Source organism: Eptesicus fuscus, chromosome 1 (genome assembly GCF_027574615.1).
Source record: "Eptesicus fuscus isolate TK198812 chromosome 1, DD_ASM_mEF_20220401, whole genome shotgun sequence".
Taxonomy (NCBI): Eukaryota; Metazoa; Chordata; class Mammalia; order Chiroptera; family Vespertilionidae; genus Eptesicus; species Eptesicus fuscus.
Window position 1 is genome coordinate 70,887,840 of NC_072473.1, and position 14,758 is coordinate 70,902,597.

At 44.0% G+C, this 14,758-nt stretch overlaps 2 protein-coding genes across 2 annotated transcripts in view; both read right to left on the reverse strand.

Moving 5' to 3' along the window:
* Positions 1-4,414: 4,414 nt before the first annotated feature.
* TIMM8A (translocase of inner mitochondrial membrane 8A) lies at positions 4,415-7,165 on the reverse strand. The gene is made up of 2 exons (XM_008156552.3): positions 6,891-7,165; positions 4,415-5,431 (listed from the first exon to the last, which is right to left on the reverse strand). The coding sequence occupies exons 1-2, from the start codon at positions 7,020-7,022 to the stop codon at positions 5,270-5,272; spliced, it is 294 nt and encodes a 97-aa protein (XP_008154774.1). The 5' UTR covers positions 7,023-7,165; the 3' UTR covers positions 4,415-5,269.
* Positions 7,166-8,154: 989 nt separating this feature from the next.
* Positions 8,155-14,758, reverse strand: part of BTK (Bruton tyrosine kinase) — a 31,107-nt gene continuing 24,503 nt past the window's right edge. Inside the window, exons 14-19 of the mRNA XM_008156553.3 lie at positions 14,122-14,293; positions 13,391-13,607; positions 12,321-12,385; positions 11,052-11,170; positions 10,395-10,552; positions 8,155-8,692 (exon numbers count right to left, since the gene is read on the reverse strand). Of these exons, the coding sequence (XP_008154775.1) occupies positions 8,621-8,692; positions 10,395-10,552; positions 11,052-11,170; positions 12,321-12,385; positions 13,391-13,607; positions 14,122-14,293 (803 nt within the window). The 3' untranslated portion in view covers positions 8,155-8,620. The remainder of the gene's footprint in view (positions 8,693-10,394; positions 10,553-11,051; positions 11,171-12,320; positions 12,386-13,390; positions 13,608-14,121; positions 14,294-14,758) is intronic.

A 14,758-nucleotide genomic window follows, 5' to 3' on the forward strand; every position in this document is an offset into this window, starting at 1 on the left:
CGACATCTGAGTGCAAAGGGTTAAAAGCAGCAAGAGAAAAACAGTTAGTTACCTACAAGGGAGCACCCATATGACTGTCAGCTGATTTCTCAACAGAAACGATGCAGGCCAGACGGGAGTGGCAAGAAATATTCAAAGTGATGAATAGCAAGAACCTACAACCAAGATTACTCTACCCAGCAAAGCTATCATTCAGAATTGAAGGGCAGATAAAGAGCTTCACAGATAAGAAAAAGCTAAAGGAGTTCATCACCACCAAACCAGTATTATATGAAATGCTGAAAGGTATTCTTTAAAAAGAGGAAGAAGAAGAAAAAAGGTAAAGATAAAAATTTTGAACAACAAATACATATCTATCAACAAGTGAATCTAAAAATCAAGTGAATAAAAAAATCTGATGAACAGAATGAACTGGTGAAAATAATAGAATCAGGGGCATAGAAAGGGAGTGGACTGACAATTCTTGGGGGGAAAGGGGTGTGGGGGTGCAGGAAGAGACTGGACAAAAAATCGTACACCTATGGATGAGGACAGTGGGGTGGGGTAAGGGCAGAGGGTTGGGTGGGAACCAGGTGGAGGGGATCTATGGGGGGAAAAAAGAGGAACAATTGTAATAATCTGAACGATAAAGATTTAAAAAAAGGGAATTAGAGGAAATATTTTAATATTGCTATTTGCCCTTTCGCTATAATAGAAGTGTCAGGGATGAAAGAAAATTAGTAAAATGTGTATGAAAATCTTCCTCCTGTCAGAGTCTGGGGTGCGCCGCGGGACCCAGAGTCAAGTCCCCACCAACCCGCGTGTCCCTCAAAATCGCACGAAACCCAGACCCGGCCAGCCCCACCCCCAGTGGGCAAGATCCAGACCAGGCTGGCCCCACCCTCGTCAAGCCCCGCCAGGGAGGGGGTGCAGCTTCAGGTCCCCCATCAAGCCCCACTAGGCGGGGGGCACAGCCTCAGTTTCCCTGGCACACGCTGGGCAGCACAGCCTGAGGTCCCCCACCCCAGCCCAGCACCACACAGCCTCAGGTCCCTGCTGATCACTCGTGACAGGAACTCCGCCTCCACTGTGGATGCAGCCATCTTGTGTTACAGGAACCCTGCCTCCGCTGTGGGCGCAGCCATCTTGTGACGGCATGAGGGTTAATTTGCATATTTCCTCTTTATTATATAGGATGCTCCATTAACTGTGCCACTTCATCAATTAATCAGCTTCATTAAGTGGCTTCTTGCTTTTCTCTTTTCTCCCAGATGAGTCTGCCAGGGTTATCAAAGATGCTCAGTTCTAAATAATAATAATAGTACCAATTAAACCATCTATATAGTCTGTCAAGCATTTTACATTTCATTTTTCAAATGTGTAAGGTAGGCATTACATTTCGGTTTTATAGAGAAACTGAGGATCAAAGAGGTTAAGTGACTTCCCTAAGGCCACATAGGTGTTGGCAGAGTCAGAATTTGAACCCAGTTCTGCTTAGCTTTAAAACTTACACTCTTACCACTATACCATCCCATCTCTGGAATGAAATGTTCTGGTCTTCTAGCTCTACCTTTTAAAGAAACATTACTTCCTATCCTATATAATAAAAGCCCAGCGACGGAACAGAACAACCAGAACGAACAGTCGACCAGTCGCTATGATGTGCAATGACCACCAGGGGGCAGATGATCAATGCAGGAGCTGCCCCCTGGTGGTCAGTGTGCTACCACAGTGGGAGCACCATTTGGCTGACCAGGATGAGCAGCTGCTCCCGCTGCGAACCCTGGGCCGATGGGCAGGAACCTGAGCTGCGATGGTTGCCTCCTCGCTCCAGGCTCCTCCTCCTCGCTCCCTGCTGCCTCCTCTGGAAGCCCACAGGCCGTGCAGCACTGCCACAGGGATCGCAGAGCTGATCCCAGAGGCTAGGAGGCGGGTTCGTGGCCACCGCAGGACTGAGGCCTACTCTGCTGCCTCTCAGTGCTATTGTCCTTGGGCCCGGCCCCAACTGGGTCCCTTAGAGAGGCGATTGCTCCAACTCCACAAAAAATGCCAGACCAGGGAGCAGCCACTCAAGAGTCGGGTCCACAGCTGCTTGGCTAACCAGGATGAGTGGCACTCCCACAGCGGGAGGATCCCTGCAGGCCATGCCCCCCACCAGTGCATGAATCCCATGCACCAGGCCTCTAGTCTTTAAATAAACATCAGGAGGCAATTTGGTATAGTAGCTCTGACCATGAGCTCTAGAATCAAACTGCCAGGGTTCAAATTCCAACCCTACAACTTAACTGTGTAACCTTGAATAAGTTTCTTTCTCTGAGTCTTGGCTTCTCAATCTATAAAATGGGCATGATAATAATAGTTCCTCTCTCATAGAGTTGTAATTTTTAAAAAGATGGACCACATAAAATAATTAGTATGGCAAATAGTATACTAGTACATACTCTCAATAAAGCAGACCAATTATTATCATATTGCTGATACATCTCCAAATTCTTTTTTAAACATCATTTTTATTGTTGACAGTATTTCTCCCCCTTGCCCCCACCACCCAGTTCCCACCCTGCCCCTTCACAACTCAATGCATATTCCATATAATAAAACCCTAGTAGGCTAATTGACTGAACAGCCGAAGGACCAGTTGCTATGATGCACACTGACCACCAGGGGGCAGACGCTCAATGCAGGAGCTGCCCCTGGTGGTCAGTGCGCTCCCACAGGGGGAGCACTGCTCAGCCAGAAGCCAGGCTCAGTGTAGCGATGGTGGCAGGAGCCTCTCCCACCTCTGCGGCAGCGCAAAGGATGTCCAACTGCCATTAGTCGGACATCCCTCGAGGGCTCTCGGACTTGTGAGAGGATGCGGGCCGGGCTGAGGGACCCCTCCAGAGTGCACAAATTTCATGCACCAGGTCTCTACTGTCTCTACTATAATATAATAAAAAGAGTAAGGAAGAATGAATAAGAAGGAAATAGCCAAAGGACCTTTTCTTTATGACCTGAGATTTTACATGAACACACTAAATTTTGTAGGAGTGTATTGACACAAGGTGTATGTCAGATAACTACCCTAAAAACCTGATTTTTTTTCCTGAACCTCAAAATGGCATTATTCTTACTACTTTGCTGCTGCTATTTCTTTCCCATGTACGTGTTCTCCACACAGCAGCCAGACCCTCCTAAATCTTAAGTTAAATCACATCACTTGTCGGCTTAAAATCCTCAACTGGCTCCCCATCTTGCTGGGTAAAATCCAAGTCCTTGCAAGGGCCTACAATACCCTACATGATCACTGCACATCCCTGCCCCACCCTCAGCCCCAATCCATTTCAAGCATATTTCTCAGATTTTCTTACCATTCTCATTTCACTCCAGCCATAATGACCACTGTTCTATCTTAGCTTCACAGCATGCTGCTCCCACCCTGGGGCTGTTGGACTTGCATCACTTCTACCTAAAATGTTTTTCTCCTAGAAGCCTACATGGCTTGGATACCTAATTCATGCAAGTCTCTGCTGAAATGCCATTGTCCCAATGAGGCTTTCTCTAACCATCTTATCTCAAATAACAACACTCCATGGACATTCCCCAACACCCCTACTCTTTTTCTCCATAGCACTCAATATATTGATACATTTATGTGTTTATTGCCTATCTCTCCTCACTAGAACATAAGTTCCACATGGACAGGGGCTTTGCTTTTGTGCACTGCTAAATAACTAGGCACAAAGTAAGCACTTCAGTTTGTTGAATTGTGTTTTTTCTTATTGTGTTTATATTCTATTGGTTTTTTACAGAGGAAGGGAAAGGGCTAGAGAGTTAGAAACATCGATGAGAGAGAAACATCTATCAGCTGCCTCCTGCACACCTCCTACTGGGGATGTACCCGCAACCAAGGTACATGCCCTTGACCAGAATCAAACCTGGGACCTTTTAGTCCACAGGCCGACGCTCTATCCACTGAGCCAAACCAGTTAGGGCTGTTGAATTGTTTTAATCAGAAATGTTTCCAATTCCTTGTTATGCCTATAAGCAGGAAAGCTAAAAGGACTTGAAGCTTCTAGAAATATATTATTTCCCCAACTTTCATGGATTTGCACTAGAGGCACCAAACAAGTAGTTCCAACTAGACTCCAATCTACTAGGATTTGAAGTAAGAGGAGGGGAATCCAATCAATATAACCTCTTCTACTACACTCAGGGAACTGACTGACAGCATTTAATTATTTCCCTCCCCATCTCACCTCAAGGTTCTTCTTCTTCTTCTTCTTCTTCTTCTTTTTTTTCACAAAAAGGTCAGGGATCCCTGGAATACTGTGCTATAACTTACACAGAGCAGGTACCCAGACTGACATTTCAGTCTTGGAACCAGTGCATACTGAATCTCTCCAGTGTGCAGGTGAGAACCAGAATAGAGAGCCTTCTCAATCACACAGTTGAATCTTGTAGAAGCTTTTATTTCAATGATCAAAAAACTGCAGTAAATAGAATCTATACTGATTGATTGACATTAGACATGCACCTCTACATGAAACTGCTGTTAGTTTTTGACAGGCCTAAATCTTTACAACTTATTTAGGCCCATCTTTGAATTTCTTTGACCCTGATATACAGGATAAGTTAAATTCTTCCTCATGGCACTTTAGTAACGAGAATTATGTTCACTGGCTAGATTCCTTTATAAGTAAAGGCCTCTAGATTCTCAGGCTGCCTGTACTACCTCGAGACCATACTTTATATAGATACTTAAGTAAATCACAGTATAAGGAAGGGAGATAATTTAGAAAGCTGAATTGTATTATGTGAATATTCTATAGATTTTTTTCCCAGCACTGATGGTCAAAACACTAGTTAAATACCAAATAACTCTTCCCCCATTGCCACCCTTTCTCAGACACCAAGATGTGGATCAATGTCCATAGGCATCTGAAATGAATCCTCAAAAGACAAATTTTACCCATGTGGTCCCACTATCAAATTACAAAAAGCAGTTCCACTATCCAAATTATAGGAAATAGTTAATGGGACGTTCAGAAAAACATAGTCCCACATACAGTAATATGCATCTAAGGTTTTCCATTCATCTGCCAATTGTTTTCACAAGATTAACATTTAAAAAGCATAACCAAATACACATATGACCCTCAAGCCCCAAACACACAAAAATATTGGTCTTTGTTCATTCTCAGATGACCAGACACTTCCAGAGTGCCACAAGGTGGGAGCCAATCCCCCTGTAGCCTTTTCTTCAACCATTCCTGAACTACCTTCCTTTTCCAAAAAGGTAATGCTGAAATCAGTCAGAAAGGCTTTCTGAGAAGACTGGCTTGGATTTCTGGGTCTGTTCCAGTCGATTCAAGATGAATTGGCTTGTATCAATGAAGCGTTCAACGCAGTTCACAAAACAGGCCTCAGCCCGACTGTCCAACTTTGGCCCAGGCTTGTCCATGCACTTCTCCTGGTCAGGAGGACAAGATAAGAATCACAAAGGGAACTTGGAAAAAAAGGAAAGGGGATTAACTACTTGTTGTTTAAAGGAAACATGTCACCTAAAACAGTATCTGATGTGTTAATAATAGTTCACATTTGGCAGCAGCTTACTTTGTGGTAAGAAATTTTCTACAGCCTTACATCAAATTCTTATAACCCTACAGAATATGTACTGTTATTAATCCTCATTTTATAAAGAGGGGAACTGTGGCACAGAGATACTTTGCCTAATGTCATAGTACCATAAAATTGTGGAGCTGAGATATTACAAAACAAGAAAAATAGCAAAATATAAATTAATTAATCCTTCACTGAATTTGGTTACAACTCCACAACGCCAACTGTATTAAATGCCTTTAAATTTACTGCAGAATAAAAGGATAAATCATTGCAGCAAAACACCGTAAAAAAAATCTACCAAAGGGAAAAAAAAGATCTATGACCTGAGATTCTGTAACCTTGTCTACTTAAGCCAGAGGTTCTTGAATCCAATATGAATGGGAAATTGCATTAATTTTCCTAACGCTTACAGATTCTTAGAGGAGTACTTAATCATACCCAACACTGGACCAAATATAATGAATCACATTTTTTAAAAAGAATCAAAGCACTGCTCCAAGGCAGACAGGAGTTAAGTAAGCACTTGTTAAGGGTCAGAGTCCAGCAATACCACAAGTTTATGGAAAAGAACTACGGAAACCGTTGACTGTATATAGTTCAAGTTAAGCAGTTCAAATGAATTCTGGTCATTATTCTATGCTCTGTACACAAGCCTCAAAACCTCTGCTTTCAAAAAAAATTACCCTTGGCCTCTGAAGTCTATGGATTTTGTATGTCAGAGCTGGTCAGTTATGCTGTTGTTGGCAGCCAAAGAACACTTTGATCCCAAGGCGCAAATGCCTTCACCCTCACAAGGCATATTCAATTCCTCAACCTTCAGACCCAAAACGACTTGGTATTACACAACAATGCAAGAAAGGGGGAAAGTAAGTGTGGAGAGATTACACCACTTTTATAGTTAGTGGGCTAGAGTCATTCATGTCTCACAGAGGACGGTTAGAGAAACTGGGTAATCAAGGCACACCCTGAAGAGTCCAGGAACAGGACTCGAGGTTCCAAAAATAAGACCCCAGTATGGAGGGGCTGTCATCAGTCTTGCTGGCCTAAAGTGCTGGTTGGGACGGCGGCATAAGTCTTCCATGATCCCCGGTTCTTTGCACCAACAAAGCCTAGGTCCGGAGTGACAGTCCCCTAAGAAGTGGAGTCACTTTTTCTCCCATCCAGCTCGGCCCGTGTAATCTAAAGAAACCAAGGGGTGCTGTCGAGTGCTCCCCCTCCCCGAATTCCGGACATCGTGGCGAGTCCCACGGGGCAAAGACAAGGGGAAAGTAGGTAAGGTGGCCAGGTCCCAGCCCCAGGCTCCTCACCCAACAAAGTTCCGTCATCTGGTGCACCAGCTGCTGGAAGCGCTGCTTCTGAGTCTCCACCTCGATGAAATGCTGCAACTGCGGGTCCACTGAGCCCAAACCCGCCGCGGAAGAATTCGAAGAGGAATCCATCCCAGACCGGCCACGCGCGCCGAGACGAACTCCGCACCAACTCGCCGACCTTCACGTGTCTCCGCGACGGAACCGGAACCACAACCCGCTGCCCTGGGGACAACCTTCCCCCCGTGAGCGCACTGCGCTTGCGCGAGCTGTCCTCGCGGGCCCCGCCCCCTACAGGGCGTTCCTCCCAGCAACCCCAGCGCCCCACTCTAGTTGGCTCCCCCCACCCCCTTCCGCGCGCTGCCAGCGTGCTCCACTCAGGTCCGCTAGGCCCGCTCCTAAGGGCGAACTCATCCCCGTTCTCTGTCCTCCGCCCTCTCTAGGCACTCCTCCCAGCTGCCCGCGCGCGCCCACGCCCCTCCCATTCTCTCCCCTCCCGCTCCCGGTCGCCTTTGCGCCCCACTTCTGCCCCGCCTGCTGACTGAGGTCCCAGGTCTTGTATCCCAGCGCCAGGGCGCTGTGCGGACATTAATCCGAAAAGAAAAAAAAGAAAGTAAAAAAGGAAGTTACTGCAGACCACCTGGCCTGTTTCAGGCCCTACAACCCCGCCTGCTTCCAAGTTGGCCCCGGCTTTCCCAACTGCCTCGTTAGTGCCCGGCAGGGATTGCTGGGCCCAACTCTTACTAATAGCAATCCTGGGTCCCCGGCTCTAATTCTTTGATGGTTTCCCCCTCCTGATTTAGGGAAAAAGGTTCCAGGAGAATTCGTCTCCAATTGTAAGCTTTATCCCGATAACATTACATGCCTACTGTGTTCAAGGCACTGTAAGTTTTTGCTTGTTAGTTTGATTCAGAGGCAGAATTTTCCAACAGCCAGAGAGGTTAAATGCCTAGGATCCTGTCGAATTCTCAAGGTAAGACTATGACAAACCAATGCTGCACAATAGTTTTCTGCGACACTGAGATAGGGTGTTTGAGGGAGGCTGCATGACTAATAGATCAAGAAACCTTCCTCTAACCAGTTTGGCTCAGTGGATAGAGCGTAGGCCTGTGGAGTCAAGGGTTCCAGGTTCGATTCTGGTCAAGGGCATGTACCTCGGTTGCGGGCTCATACCCAGTAGGGGGTGTGCAGGAGGCAGCTGATAGATGTTTCTCTCTCATCAATGTTTCTAACTCCTTCTCCCTTCCTCTCTGTAAAAAAAAATCAATAAAATATATATTTTTAAAAAAGAAACCTTCATGCTTTCCAGTAATTTTATTATATGAAAACACCCACCCCTCCCATTTTTATGACACCGTTTTATTCTTGCCAAATTCAGCCTCCCTCCCAGAAAGCTCTAATGCATACCCAAAAGAGCTGTTGGAACCCTCGTGAGGCTATTTACACCCTTCCCTCCCCAAAACTGTTTCCATACCAAATTCAGTCTGTCTTAATACTCTTGGGAAATTTCTTCTCTGGGGGACAGTACCAGGCACCATAATTCCTTGGCCTTTGCTCAGAAGGTACTATCCCAGGGAATCAAAGAAGAGAGGCAGCCCTAAATGTAGAGAGGGGCCTTTGTGTATTCGATCAGAGCACAAAGGCTCCAGGGTCTGTAGCTTTGGTTTGCCTCAAGAAAGTGAAATTGGAGTTTGTGGAGGAGAGTAGAACTAGGACGCTTATTGGTGAGCTCAGGATTCTTCATCCATGACATCTAGAATGTTGCTCAGAAGAACTTTGAAAGTGGGACGTTCATCTGCTTTCTAAAACCAAATAAAAAGTAAATTATTATAGTGGGTTAAAGTCCAGAATTCAAGGGAAATGCAATGAGTGTGCAGCAAATGTTTATTAAGTATATACTATCTGCCTAGAAATATACCCTGTTGAGACAAAAAAAAAAAGGAAAAAATAATAGCACTCTATAAAATACTTGTGCATTTTCCATCTTTAGTAACTTGGGTTATTAATGTGATGAGGTCAATTTGCAAATCAAACTAACATATTGATTAAAACAGGGCAAATTCATTACATAATTATACACCAGTGCATTCTTATTTTGTATCCTCAACTGAAAAAAAATTGTTACCAAACAAATTTAAGTGGTTGACAGAACTAAAATCCTATAAGCTTTGGTAATTTTTAGTTTGGTTTCAAACACTATTTCTGTCATCTCATAAGTCAAAAGTAACAAGGAATTTTAACATTTCAAAACCATGGACTGCATCACTGGGCAGGGATCCTGAGCACCTGGGACCTACTGTCTTGTCTCTAGACTATTGTCATGGTACACAAGCCCCTGAGGTATTTAGTGATTCCGGGCATAGTCATACCACAAAGGTCTCAACTCATCAAAACCAAAATGCCATCAATTACTTGTTCCTCTCAATCAGTGGTTCTCAAACATAGCTGAGTATCAGAATTTCCTGGGAAGTTTAAAAAGATATATCTGGGTTCCACTCCAGATATACCTCATCAGAATTTCTGGAGATAAGGCCCAGTCATCTGTACTTTTAAGAGTTCCCCGGGGATTCTAATGTGCATCCAGTTTGGAGACTACCACTTTAAACAGGCTGTAGGGAAAGTGCCTCTCTGAAACAGTTAACTAGCACAGTGAGGGTATCCTAGTTGGGAGGGAGCATAGCCAGTCACCCTTAATCCTACATGGCACAGGAGACAGAAGGGAAATGGCTTCAAGAGGTTCTCCATACTTTCTTTGTGACCCAAGTCATCTGTTGAAGGAAAAGTTGCCATGCTCTGACCCAGACCCCCAATTTTTACCCCACTGAGAGGGCTCTAGATTCACATATGTGCTTGTTGGACACTGTCTGTCTTTCTCTGTTTCTAGTAGGGCAGAACTAAGAGGTTTAGGTTGCCAAATTAAGGTTGCCAAGGATCTACTGAAAAGTAGAGAAGGCACCTCTGGAAGAACCAAAGATGTGAGCAGCAAAGCATTTTAGTAATAATAGGACAGGCCCTTTTTTTCATAATACCACATGCCCATAATGTACCATATTTTTAAAAAAGAGCACTACCTGTTTTAGTTCCCTTTCGGGTCATAGGGTCTTTATTTCTAAAATATCACTTAGGACCACAGCCAGAAACGATTGGCAGTAAAGTAGAAGAAAGGACCAATGACTCCCAAGGGAATAAGCACAAATTTTAATGACTTTTTAAAATGCCCATACAGTTGTCTGAGTGCCTTTGGCTTCCTGTGTATACTAGGTGACATGGCCTCACCCCCTCTCCCTAAAGCTGAGTTGGTATTGGAATCTGCAAATAATACTCTAGTGAGGGTTGGAGTGGCCTGGGAAAGCCTCTGGCTATCAAAGGATTAGTGTGCCGGCTAGGATCCTAGAATGTATGTAGCTCCATGCAGCCAGGGAGAGTGGGGACTGAGTGCCTGGCTGGCTAAATGAGAAAGTAGGTTCAGGGAAATAATTTAAGAGGTCCCAATAAAACACTTACCTCATGCCAACAACTGTACATGATGGTATATACCCTTTCTGAAGCTAGATGAGGCCTGTAGAGACGTAGGCCTTGGGCAATATGTTCAGCAGTTTCACTGTTAGTAAATCTCTCATATGGCATCTTCCCCAGAGAGTAAATTTCCCACATCAAAACCCCTAGAAAATGAAAAAAAAAAGTGTAGTAAGTCATTTTTCAATCTTTTCAGGTAGCCGGGATCCTACTCTCCCTAGATTAACCTCAAAGATTAGATTCAGTTGATCTGCCCCTCTGTGCTTCTTGTGTTTTGTCCAAACTTCCACTATAGTACTGACTACATTGGAGGCTAATTGGAGTTGCAGTGGACCATTAAGTCCTTCAGGAGAGAGACAGCATTTTTTTTGTCTTTGTGGTTATAGGGTCTGGCACAGTCCCTAGTACATAATCAGTATCCAGAAGCTGTCAAATACTGAATGAATTGTTTGTTTCCCTCAATATTTTGTAAGTTCCAAGTAGGCAGGGATTGTGTCTAGTTTACTGGTTTTATCCCCAGAAATGTTGTGATGCCAGACATAGTAAGCCCCCTAGGATTAGATGAATGAAAGCAAGAACAAATAATCTCTGTGCAGTTTGAAAAGTCTCAGTTTACACATTGCATTTATAATCTTAATCACTCACCAAAAGCCCAAATGTCAGATTTGCTGCTGAACTTGCTGTACATAAGTACTTCTGGTGGAGACCACCGGACTGGAAATTTGGAGCCTACTGAGCTTGTGTATTCATCATCCAGAACATACCTGCAAAGAATTCAGGACTTGTTAGTGTTAGGATTTGGAGAACTTGGTATTTACTTATGTTTTCTTGGCATAATAACAAGAGTTGCACACATACATGCCCACAGGCCTTCCAGTTTCTTCTAAAAATGTTATTTTTAACATATTCCTGTTCTCATATCTGATTTAGCTTTCCTGATTGACAATACATATAGTTACAGCAAGGATGAAATAAAATAAGATCTAATAGGTACTCCCTTTCTCTTCTCTATCTCTTTCCTTTCTATTTTCTTCTCCTTCCCTTCCATCTATTCTGCAGTTGCCAGTGGGACTTAGACTGATTAGGAAAGGAGAGCCCTGGCAGGTTTTCTTCAGTGGCTAGAGAGCCCATGGACACAAGGGTCCCGGGTTCAATTGCAGTCAAGGGCACGTATTCGGGAGGCAACCAATCGATGTGTCTCTCTCACATTGTTGTTTCTCTCTGTCTCGCCCCCTCTCTTCCCATTCTCTCTAAAAAAAATCAATGGAAAAATATTCTTGGGTGAGGAGAAAGAAAGAAAGAAAGAAAGAAAGAAAGAAGGAAGGAAGGAAGGAAGGAAGGAAGGAAGGAAGGAAGGAAGGAAGGAAGGAAAGAAGGAAAGAAAGAAAGAAAGAAAGAAAGAAAGAAAGAAAGAAAGAAAGAAAGAAAGAAAGAAAGGAAGGAAGGAAGGAAGGAGAGATGGAGTAGAGTCAACAGGATTAACAGGTCAAGATAAGGTATTGGAAAACTTTAATTAAAAAAAAGAGGGAGGGAGCCTGGCTGGCATGGCTCAGTGGTTTGATTCCCTGTCAGGGCATATGCTCGGGTTTCGGGCTTAATCCCAGGGGGCATGTGGGGCACGCACTGATCAATGATTCTCTCTCATCATTGATGTTTCTATCTCTCCCTTCCTCTCTGAAATCAATAAAGATTTTTAAAAGGGAAGGAAATAGGAGGAGAAAGGGATATAACAATAAAACAAAGAATGAAAGAAGTGACAAATCATTCAGAGAAAGAAAAAGTGTAGAAAGATGTTGGAAAAGACTAGAATGAGAAAAAAAAAGAAAGGGAAAAGATAGAAAACTATGATGTCTACTCATATTTGTACTGTGCTATTTTTACTTTTAGGGAGAAAGATGAAAGAGGCACCCTCACCTGGACAGGCCGAAGTCAGATACTTTAACAACTCCTTGATCATTTACCAAACAGTTTCGAGCCGCCTGTAGTGCAACAGATAACAGTGAGAATCCATTCCTGGCTAAAGGTTAAAGGCATAAAGCTTCTGCCCACCAGGGGAGTGAAGCAAAGGCAGCCTCATCTCCTTCAACTAGAGAACCTTCCCACCTAACAGGAGTTAGTTGATGCCACTGAGAAACATGTATGCATTTTCACCACATGTAAAGTGACCTGTTTCATAAGTGAAACACTGAGCACATGCAGAATGATTTCATTGACATTGGCAATTCCACAACATCCCTTCCTGCACTGAAATGCTGTGAGAATTAAGGGAGAACAGAAGGCAAGTGCTTTGTTTTCTGCTTTTCTGCCAGTGGGACTAGGGCCCTTTGAGTCTTGACCTGGCTGAAATTGATGGGAGCACAAACTCATGCCTCTAGAGGCCTTGCAGGCAAACTGATAGAGTGAAATGGGTGGATGAAGATTGCAGGAAAGTGGAGAGAGAGCATGCGGCTTGTCTAAAGGAGGCAGCTGCTCCTCAGCTCCAGCATGGCCTGTGAGATTGTGGACCTGGTGTTACAAGATGGTCTAGACTTTCGAGAGAAGCTGGAAATTCAGTTTTTTAAAAAATATGAAATGTTTATTTTTAAGTGTTTGCTATATATAACATTTTTTAAATAACATGCACCCGCAGGCCCCCAGTTTGTGACTCTGATGTAAGCAAATGATGGCTCTGTGTCAGGAGCAGCCCCTTTGGGAAGCAGGGTTGCTCTTCTGCCCCTGAAGGACCCCACCATTTCCTTGGCATGGTACAGGGCTGGGAGTAAGTGACTGCTCTATTTCCCACCATGGCAAGACTCATGGTATTGAGGCTGGAGATCCTTGATAGTCTGACCACTGGGGCAGAAGCTCACCTAACTTTCAGTGTTTTCTAGATAAAACTGAAATGATAGCTTCAGCAACCCTCCTCATCCATGTACGATATGTCTTTCTCTGCTACTTCCACCCCCTGAGCCCTTGATCCCAGGCTAATCCTTCTGAGGTCCCACCAGGTCTCTGTGAAGGAATTGCTTTGACTCCAGGTATTCCATGGCTTCGCAGACATCCTTGCACATCTCCAGCAGCTGCTGATTCTGGAAGTGGTGGCGCATCTCCCTCAGGTAGTTCAGGAGGCAGCCATTGGCCATGTACTCAGTGATGATAAAGATGGGGCGCTGCTTGGTGCAGACACCGTACAACTGCACCAGCTTCTCATGGGAAAGATTCCTACAGGAGAGGCAATGAACCAGTCTTCCCCTTCTGGCTCTGCATACCAGTCAGAAAAGGGCTGGAGTAGAAAGGGGTTGGCCTGGGATTAGAGTGTCAGATAAGGGACCACAATAGCAAGTTGACTCCTCCTTCCCACCCTTAATCCCAACAGTACACAATATGTGAGAGTGAACAGGGACTTGGGGCTCATCAATAGAACAAGAAAAAAATCAAGGAATAAATGAACACTAAGGCTAAATCAGAATCAGTCTTCCTCTTGAAAGTTTTCTATTCCACAACCATTCGAAATGATACTTAGATGGTAAGCACCCATGATCAACACTAATTTCAACCAATATCTAAGGCAGATAAATGATTACCTTAGAAGTTAGGACTCCTACCAATCAAAGGTTGACCTCAGTCCCTGGTCCAAATCTTTCTCACTAAAGTCACCTTAAACCACGATGGATTGTCCTGGTAATTCCTAGACTCCAGCAACTGGATTGAGAATTGAGTTTGGGCTGTAACTCACATCATGACTTTGGCTTCTTCAATGAACTCATCCTCAGACATGGAGCCTTCTTTGATCATCTTGATGGCCACATCATACTGGCCTCTCCATTTCCCATACTTCACTACCCCAAATTGTCCAGTCCCCAGCTCCTTCAAGAAGGTCAGGTCCTTTGGATCAATTTCCCATGATCCTATAACAACAAAGCCTTAGTGTGAGTCTTTGGGAGTCATGTACATATAATTCCTACAATAGTTAAGAATTCCTACTGGAAATAGAAATAGGCAATCAGTAAAAGGGAAATTCGCAGGGGTACTAATCCACTTTTGCTCAGGTAAATCTCAGGGACAAGAGATTACTGGTTGGAGGAATCTTGGAATTTTAGGTGCAAGTAAGCTATAAGGGAAGAAGATAGACTAGACATCTTAAAACCCTTTATGTTTGTGATTATGTGTGTTTTTTTTACCATAATTTTAAAAATAATCACTTTATGAATTTATATTTTGCAGTCCCAGTAGGAGCCACCAGAGTGGGGGGAATCATTAAATAACTTGTTTAGCTCTGTCTTAACCTTCCTTGAGGCAGCTGGTGCAGAACAGTGTGTTGCAAGAACACTCATGAGGCAAGGTCTTTTTTCTTTGTTGTTGTTGTTAATCCT

Bases quoted from the DNA above. Each gene is read 5' to 3' on its own strand.
- TIMM8A (XM_008156552.3), bottom strand. From the start codon at position 7,022: ATGGATTCCTCTTCGAATTCTTCCGCGGCGGGTTTGGGCTCAGTGGAC. The intron at 5,432-6,890 runs GTGAGGAGCCTG...CCTCCTGACCAG, and splicing joins AGATGACGGAACTTTGTTGG to GAGAAGTGCATGGACAAGCC.